The sequence below is a fragment of the Astatotilapia calliptera genome, chromosome 2 (genome assembly GCF_900246225.1).
Source record: "Astatotilapia calliptera chromosome 2, fAstCal1.2, whole genome shotgun sequence".
NCBI lineage: Eukaryota > Metazoa > Chordata > Actinopteri > Cichliformes > Cichlidae > Astatotilapia > Astatotilapia calliptera.
Window position 1 is genome coordinate 36,980,282 of NC_039303.1, and position 9,616 is coordinate 36,989,897.

Below are 9,616 nucleotides of genomic sequence, written 5' to 3' on the forward strand. Positions count from 1 at the left end.
GACATAGTCACGCAATAAAGGGATCAGGCTTGAGGCACCACAGCTAATACGTTCTGTGTCAAAGAGGGGACAGAGGTAGAGGAGTAAAGTGGTCTCTATAGAGGCACATGTTTCTAAACACTCACCACATTGTACAAGCCGATGCACCAGCGTTCGAACAGAATCTGACCAGAGAAGCCATTGACGAATGCAAACCAGATCTAAGAAAGACAAAAAAATCATAAAATGAGTCAAAACAGCAACATATGAACAGAAGAAATACAATCAGAGATTTATAATACAATCTTTTTTAAGAAGCCATCAACTTTAGTGGCAAACAATGAAGTCGAAGTGTTGTAACATTTGAAACATCTTTCAATGAGCACTGTCATTTTACGCTGAAAGCCATTTGCTCTCAGTTTTGATATTGAAAGCTTTAATCATAGAAGACGCTGCCACATTTACATGCAAGCAGCCATTTGCTCTTTCGGTGTAAGCTTTTCATTAGTGATTGCAAAGATAAGTGACATGATCAGATTTGAGACAGGATCACTGCATCTACAAACTAACGATCCACACAGCATCCTTCAATGTCTTTCTTATCCTACCATCAGATCAAAGGGAACGCAGCCTCCGCTGAGATTGCAATTATAGATAATAGAAAAGAAAAAGTATGTTTCCCTTTAGTGTAAGGGAAAAAATAAATAACCGAATGATCCTTAAATTAAAGTGGTTTGGTTTTAAAGTGCTGACCTGTGATCAACCTGCGTCATTAGTTTAATTCAGACACAATTTTAACTTTAAAAAAAAAAAAAAACAGGCAGAAGGGCCAAATGAGAAAAAATGAGAGACAGCGGGAAAGCCAGGACCTCCAGGTGGCACCTCGGAGATGCAAAGTCTCCACTGGATTCATCACACGATTAACTTCTAACATATATCTTACCCACTGTTTTCCTCCATGATCTACCTGATGACATGTGGGTGACAGATGAGGTTAGTTCTAAGGCCAAAGTCAGGACTGCAGAACTCCTGAGTGATTGAGACTTTGATATATTGTGTCAGGAAAGGCAGACAGAGGTAATGTGAACCATGTGCTGAGTGGAAACGAGGCTTATCACCGTATTTTGATTAGCCACGCTTATTTGAGCAAAATAATGCCTCTAAGATGAAAGCAGAGCAATAGCTCCAATCTGGTAGGGAAATGGCACATACGTCGAATTTTTATTGGTGTAAAGCGGATTTATCTGACATCGAGTAAATCTGACTGCACACCCTGAAAATTGTTTGCAGATTGTAAATCAGCAACTGCACCTTACAGAGTTACAGTTTGCAATGTTGCGGTCCTGGACAGACTCATGCCAAAACTGTCAAGAGAACATCAGGGGTGCTGCGTTTTGGCCATGGCCAACCAAGCATTTCCTCGCTTCATTTAACTTCATTATGAAGGCATGAACTGCTACAAATTCTCAGATTGAGACAAAGCCTGTTTCGGAGCCCCGCCTGCCGCTGCCACTGTCTACACGACCAATAATAATCTGCCACTGGTCCTTCCCATTTACTCGTGAAAGCATAGGCATGAAAACAAATGGTGAGGGGGGGGGGGGGGGGGGGGGATGTAGACGAATCCTCTGTTCGCCCCTACCCTGCCCCTCACCTTCCCCTCTCTGCCTCACCCACCCATCCCAGATCCCGCCATCAGGTGCACTCTACCATGATGCTGTGTCTTTTAAAAGAGGGGGTCTGGTTTCAACCTCAGCTGAATGTGGGACTACATATGGCTAGACCAAGACCAAAAGATGAACAGTACAACCCCTGGCAAAGCACAGAGAAATATATTCAGATGCCAGTGCTGTGGGTTGTGGGTAGACGGAGCCCGAGCTATGAGCCAGGTTCATCCATTAGCTCAAGCGACGGTAACGAGAGGCTAGCGGGTAGGTCAAACTGCTGAATTAATTACAGCTCTGCTCAATGAGGGTCTGGGCTGATATATTGTTGTGCTAAGTTAAAAAAGACTCCTATTCATAGCTTGAGGTAACTGCTTCTGTGTGAGTGTTTTGGCCTGGTCTCTCAGGTCCCAATAGCTTCCCTCTCTCTTTCTCACTCTCTCCGTCTCTTCAGGGACAGATGCATTGATTTGCTCATTAGGGGAAGTACCAGGCCGGATTTTTCCTTCCCCTTTTCTTCTCCTCTTTGAGTGCCACTCAGCGAAGGGGTGTGGCTGGCCTCTCTCCCTCACTGCACATCATGAAAAACAGGGATAGAGGGAAACGGGAGCTGTAGAAAAAAGGAGGATTGGGCAAGGGCTAGGAGATAAGAAGACTTGCATATTCATCAGCAAATGAAAAATCATTGATTCCAGTGTTGCTTCACTGCTGTCTCCAAGTGGCTGGAGGGTGGGGGGGTGAGGGTATGACATTTGTCCCCAACAATGCGAGTCCTGACACTCTTAAGCTCAGCCCTGCAGGATTGTTAATGGAATTCATACACAAAGCAAGCACAGAATAAAGAGTCGCATAAAGAGGGAGCTGATAAATATGCTGGAAATATGTGGAGCTACAAACAGAAGCAGTCTCACAATGCCAGGCATGGCCTCCGTGGATTAATTCGGAGCTACTGGTCGGCAAGCTTTGCTCTGCTACTCTGAGCCGTCTCTGACTAAACTGAGCTCCACTGAATGAGCTTTCATGTAATTGCCTCATAAATGCCACTTGTCCATCAGCCCCCTCTGTAGCACCCTGGCAATGTGTCAATCAAAGCTGAGAGGCCAGCTGGCTCGCCCATGTGAACGGAGTTTCTATGGTTTCTTTTAAAAAGGGTCTCTTAGCTTTAATGTGGCTCAATTCCACTTTTTTGCTGCTGTTCTTCAATCACTCGAGGTTATAAATTATTCCCGAACTTTAGTTACTGGACACATTGTTTAAAAATGTATGGCTACATGTTGCCGCCTTTTTTTCCTCCTTCTTTTAAATCAAATGAAAATTCATAGCTCAAGCATGAATGTGCTTAAAGTGCTCTCTAACCGATTAGGAAAAGAAATGCCAATCACAACCAGCAGCCTCTAAAAAGTAAAAAGAAACACTGCATGTCAGTCAATCATCCGCTGGAGTGACAGCCTTACATTCTGACTCACAATTAACCCTCTGTGAGCCACAGAAAATCTTGAACCGCTCCAAGAGCTTCAGACTAAGTTGTGCTCACATTCACGTCTTCCACAATAGGCCGAGAATCCTTCGCCCTCTTACTCCATGTGTCTTATAAGAAACCAAAGACCCCGTGGAAGCAGAGGGAGATGAAAAGAGGCTTAAACACAGGGTCTTCCTGCCCTGGCATTCAAATTGTAACCCACACTGTATGGGACAATGGTGCTGCGAACAAAAAGTTAAAATTCCCGTCAACATCCTCGATTCTGTTCTTGCAAGGCATCCCGAGAGTCGAGGGGAAAACATGCGAGCTCAAAAGTAAACCTATTAGTGCAACAAACGATGCTTTGACTCATACCCCGGGGTTGCCGCTGTGTTAGATGTCAAGGTCTTACAACACGGGGACATTTCAAATACCAGCCAAATCGTGAAGAAATGTCCTATTATCTACTTCATTCCCCTGAAGGAGCCGAGCATGAGAGGGGGAGGGGACTTATGTTTTCAGAAAGCAACAAAAGGTGTACTGGAAAGAAGCTCGCCCTGCAGACAAAACTATCGATGTTATGTTCCAGTCGCTGGAAAAGGGCCTTTGAAAATGGACCTGGTATGTTTCAAAGGGAAGCAGTATTTGGTGGCACAAGGAAAAAGAAGAAAAGGATGCCGAGAAGAACACTGACCAGGTTTTGATGTTCTTTTAAACTTAAAAATCAAATTCCTAGTGATTGAGAAGCTAACGTTTACCCATGATTAAAAACAGAGACAAACAAGCGTAATCCAATTTTAAGATGTAAATGTCAAATGTAATGGATCGTGCCAACAGAAAACTACATTTGCTGAAAATTGAATTTTACTTTGAACTTGTTCTCTGAACTGTTACGGCATATGTGGAAAAGGGCAGCGGGATCGAATGGTCACAATGAATTTATAACTGCAGTTACAGCCTGGAAAGAGAGCCGTTACCCAGGTCACAATAAGTCAGAGGCAGACACGCTGGAATGTTTTAAATACACGACGGATTTTTCATGGCACATAAACTAAAATGAGGATTTAAAAAGGGGGGATCAGAGGTCAAGTGTCACAGAAAGAGGATCAACAAAAGCAATTTTTTAAGTGGTCATATTTCCATAAAAGGTCATGTGATTATGAGGTTCTAAAAACCTGACGCTTCAGCAGGGAGCGCTCTCAAAACGCCAACATTTTGTGAGCAAATAAAGCAGTATTCTCAAATCTTGTCAAGCAACATAAGGAAAGAGAGGTGGTCTTTTAAGTGGCCAAATAATGTATTTTTCTCCTGTTCTGCTCCCAGATGTTACCTACTTCATGGAAATCGTTTCATGTCGTGTTTTCGGTTACGCTGCGTGGTCACTTTGGCACAAAGCGACTGGTAAAGCTCAAAGATCAAACACTCAGCAGTTTCCACTTCTGGATTTTTGGGACGGTGCAAAGCCAAACTTGCTACTTTTGTCACACAAGTGCACGGCCTGTTGATCAAAACATCTGAGCACTACTAGTGATAAAGCTGCCGATGATAGGAAGCACTTCACGTGTCTGGCCACCCTTGGTTATAGATCTGAGGCTGCAATCTGCACTGGGTCTGGTATCTGTCAGATGCCATCAAACCCACCACACAACAACTGACCGATGCCGGCAGAGACACGTGAAACTATCTAATCCTTATCCACTGATAAACAGGGAGAGTGTTCGAGTGTCTGTGAACATTTCCCAACAAGGCCCATCAGTGCAGTAAAAATCACAGTGATGGGAAAATGTTATTAAGCATTATTTCAGGAAAGAAGTTGAACTTGCCAAGGAAAAAAAAATGCATATAAATATGTAGGAACATCACAAGAAAGCCATTTGATAAAATACATGAAAAATAAAGTTAATCCTAACATTTCACCATTATCACAGCCCAAGTTAGAGCATAACATGATTGGCCACTAATCATCTGCATTTTATTTCTTGGCATGTCCAATGTTATTCGCATAACAATTAATACCTAAATGTTAGGACATAAAATATGTGGAGTCACTAGTGAACTGGTTCGACTTCTCACTAACTCAGATGAACTGCAGATTAATATTCTGAGGACTGAACAACTGGCAAGGACTAAAGGCAGACTTCCTGTTGATTATACCACGTATGATAGAGTGTGTATGTCTGCGAGCCTTCTCGTGGGCATATTCTGCTCCGATATGTCAAAACTCAAACCCTTCATCCAGCAGCTGCACAACCTGGCAGGTACTGTGAGGGGCCAGTCAACAGAAATACAAACATGGAAACTCTAACAGGGAATCTTTGCCTTCACGTAGTTGTGCCATTTGCATCTTTGAAAAAAAGAATCTCAAAGCTGTGCATTCACATCTGGCTTTTTGCATGACTTTCAGTGCTGAGAGCTTCTGTGTGAGTCTTACCTCGATGATGTACAGGACAATATTCTTGTAGAAGCAGTATAGGATGCACTTGGCTACGCGGTTGTAATTCCAGGCTCCGTGAACCAGCAGCAGATTCTTTAAGTATTTGAACTGTGTGGGAGGGAAATGAATGGAGGAACACGACAAAATGAATGGATAGCAGAACTCTGTGTCTAATGTTTGTCTCTAATGGCTCCTTGTAATCAGAGATCAGGGCTGGAGCACTAAAAGAGTTACAGAACTTCAAGATTGTCATTCCCAGGCAGAAAGCCTCTGATGAGAGCTTGTGGCCAAAGCTCTCGCTAACACATTCCACAAAGTGTGTAGACAAAGACTGCAAGAAATTGGAGGGGTTCATATGGGGGTATTAGTCTCCAAGGGCCTAACATAATAGTTAAATGGCTTCATAATTATACCACTATTTAAGGCCTGTGGTGAACTTTCAATCACACTGCAATTTTGGCTGATGAGTGTGATAGCACTGGAGCAGAACAAGTGTTTCATCACACCTTCTTACCATCTAGAAGGGGTAGCTTGTGTCCAAAATCATTCACTTAATCACTTCTCCCTCTTTGCTCCAAATTAGTGAGCCCATCGGCAAAAAGGAAAAGCCGCTTTTGGACAGTGCTCGGGTCATTTTCATGGGTTCATTAATTACATTATTGCTGTTGCACAATTAAAAAGTGATACATCAACACCAGCTAACAAAATAATTACAGACAGATTTTCTTTAATGATAAAAGAAAAGACACCCAGCATGTTGTCCTGTAACGCACAAAATCTCTGTCAGTGTTTGTTTTTGGTCTGTGAACTCCTCAAAGACCATCAAGAGCCGGGGAGCCAGACTCGTTACACTTAGCTATACTCATCTATATGAGATGATGTCATCATGTTGCCCAGCAATCACCTGGCAACAGGCTTAAATATATATATTTTAATGCACTTTGTAAAGCCATTGTATAATTTTTTATTTCACAGCAATATCTTCTCATTTATATGCACAGAAGTTGAATTACACATAGCTAGCAAGAGGCTGACATAAATTACATCAACCCTTATTTTTCTCTTTTCTTCTGTCAGCGTGGGCATATACTAGCTTTTACAAACATAATAAATATACATATTTTTTAGTAGTTGAAATTCTTTATGTTTGGGTAATGATTGTGGGTTTTACACACTTTTGTGAGCAGTTGTGTCATACTTTTAGCGCAGTACATAAAACTCCTTTTACATTTGGATAGCACTAAAACATGGCTTGCTATATATCCCAGTTGTATTGTGAGTAGTGAGAGCTTGACATTTTGAACACAGCTTTATTTATTTTGGGGTCTTGTCTTTCAGCATCTACACAGAACTCCTCTGTGATATGAAAGAACAGTCGCAGCTCCCAGTTTGCGTGACCCCTCGGAGGGCTGGATCAAACATCAGTTAACACAGAGCCAAGCTGATGACAGACAGTCAGCAGAGATGCCTTGGCCTGAAGCTCTTTACTCTCCACTTACTTTAACAGATAACGCTGTTCAAGTATCAAATCTAGCTGTGTAGTAATCTATAGCAGCAAGATGCTCATCTGACACTCGCAGACATTAATCTAAATCATGTATAGGAGTAGAAAGTTATACAACTTCCCCTTGATTGATTTCAGTTTGTAGTCAGCAGATTACAGTTAATGTACCGTTGCGCCAAGATGCGGAAAGTACCACTGGAAGTCTGGAGGTGTAATTTAATTTGACACAAATCGATTACAAGAGGCCACCTGTCTTTGAAGAACATACACTTTCTACATGTCATGCGGACTAAATGGGGAACTTCAGACAAACCCAAGTCTCTTGATTAGTAATTTCATACTGAAGCACAGAAAATGCACTGTGCCTTAGTCAACTCTTAGTTCCTCATACCCCCAAGCCTCTTGGCTGTACTAACACAATGAACTAAGTGGTGTGCTGTGTAACAGACTCACAAACGCCATGGATTTTGTGTCAACGGGTGTCATATGTATGCAGCGTTTCAGACAAACTGGTTGCTGGGACATGAGTATGGGTTTAAGAAGCAGTTTGCCAGGATGCGTTCCCTGTAGCTGTGTTGGGAGTTGGGTTTCACCACAGCCTGTTTTATAGGAGATGCTACTTTACTGTATAAGTTGAAGCCCTTTCAGATATGTGACCTATTGTTCCTCAGAACAATGTACCAAGCTATCAGTAACATGTAATACATGAAAACAGCGACAAGGCTGTCACAAGGCATGGAAAACAGTATTACTGATAAAGTACTGTATGGATAAGCATTTGCAACTTTGACGTGTTTATCGAGTCGTGTATTATTATGATTTTCACTTTGCTTGAGCCAAATTAAATATCATAACCTACCTGGTATCTTCATTTTTGCAGTCGCTGATCTTTTATTACTAGACTGACAGATTGGATCCTGGTAATATTTTAATATTTCTCTGACTCTCAAATTCCTTTATTGAGGTGAAGTTACTGAAAAGCCATCAAACCCATCACAAAGGTGATGATTTACAATTTTAAAGAAGCATGAGCCTTTAGCTCACAGGAAGCACTTGTACAAATGCAGATGTTATTAGTTAATGTGAGCATAATAGATCTTCTTTGAACTTCAATACTAGGTAAAAGTTCCCACTTTATTTATTTGTGCTTTCAATCTCTGACTCCTCACCTGAGCAATCGAGTAGTCTGAGGAGTTTGCCGCCTGCAGACCCTCGTTGCCTGAGATTCCCACACCGACATGAGCTGTTTGGATCATTCCTACGTCGTTAGCACCATCGCCGATGGCCAGCGTGATCACCTTCACCTGTTTTTTCACCATCTCAACCACTTCTGACTTCTGAAGAGGCGATACTCTGAAAGGAAGTGATTGATAACACACGTGAGTTAAGTCCAAATCTGGGATAATAACAGTAAGAACAAACATAACCTGGGTAAAACAGCAGCTCATATAAAGTTACATAGAAGTTGTTTACTTTTTGACAGGATCTCTTAAAGAGTAACAAATATAAACCGTAAGATACAAACTGCTGCTGGCTGGGTGTGAAAAGGTGGCAAAGCAGCTTTATAGAATAGATAAACATCTTCTTCATTTACTAAGTAAAACCCATCCTCTTCCTCAAGACTTCAATCTTAGCTTTATGCCCTCACTGCCAGCCTCTAGCCTCCCCAACAGTGGCTTCTTCTTTGTGCACCAAACTCAGCGTAGCATACAGTAAAGAAATTCTCTGGAGATGATGATGTTGTAAACTGCACGTCTGTCTTTAACTGTGAAACTGTTAATGTTTATGTTCTCCATGGTTTAAGGGGCCTCATTCATCTCGCGGTGTATCTTAGTGCCCACAGAGTGTGCACAAGGCAAAGGCAGGTGGAGGTGGGGGCAAAAAAATAAATACAAATTTGACGTACTGCACGGAGTAATAGCGTGGCATCTAAAGGGTCGCTGTTGTTCTGAAAACATGGTGCTGAGTTCTGGCCCCAGATCCTGTCATGGCTGCTTGAGTACTTAAGTGCTTCCTCTCACTTATGTGGCCTGGGCAGGTCAACAGCGCACCTTCATGTTATATTACGGTGCCATAAAAAGTCTAAATGACCTTTATGGTGGAGAAATAATAATATGTAGATTTAGGACATAGTTTGAAATTTCACTTGGGTCATTTTTAACATTTGGCTCTAATAGAAAAATAAACTTCAAGACAACAGCTTGGGCTTTCGGACTATTTACTGCCTGATTCTTTTAGACACGACATTTAATGTCTTGCTTGTTCCCAGCTTATTTTATTGTTTCGGGTTTAAATTTTACCTGCAGCATATGACAGCTTTACAGGACAAGGCGAGGTCCAGGAAGTACTGGCGCACTCCAAATGTAAGAGCGTATTTTAGAGTCTTTCCATCAATAATGAGAGCAAAGTCGTTTTCCTTGTAGAGGGAATCTCCCAGCATTCCACAGTGGTGGCTGAGGGTTTCTCTTGTTCTCTAAAAGAGGGGAAAAAGCAAAGAATTTGATATTTTAATGTTGTTTTTGGGTTTTGCTTCTCATGATGTTTCTGATTAATTACCAAACAATGGTATAATAACA

At 41.9% G+C, this 9,616-nt stretch overlaps 1 protein-coding gene across 8 annotated transcripts in view; it reads right to left on the reverse strand.

Moving 5' to 3' along the window:
- Positions 1–9,616, reverse strand: part of atp8a1 (ATPase phospholipid transporting 8A1) — a 108,401-nt gene that overhangs the window by 25,562 nt on the left and 73,223 nt on the right. For all 8 annotated transcript variants that reach the window (XM_026146616.1, XM_026146599.1, XM_026146608.1 and 5 more), the window contains 4 exons: positions 9,341–9,513; positions 8,210–8,393; positions 5,534–5,644; positions 126–200 (listed from right to left, as the gene is read on the reverse strand). In XM_026146616.1, coding sequence (XP_026002401.1) covers positions 126–200; positions 5,534–5,644; positions 8,210–8,393; positions 9,341–9,513 — 543 coding nt within the window. The remainder of the gene's footprint in view (positions 1–125; positions 201–5,533; positions 5,645–8,209; positions 8,394–9,340; positions 9,514–9,616) is intronic.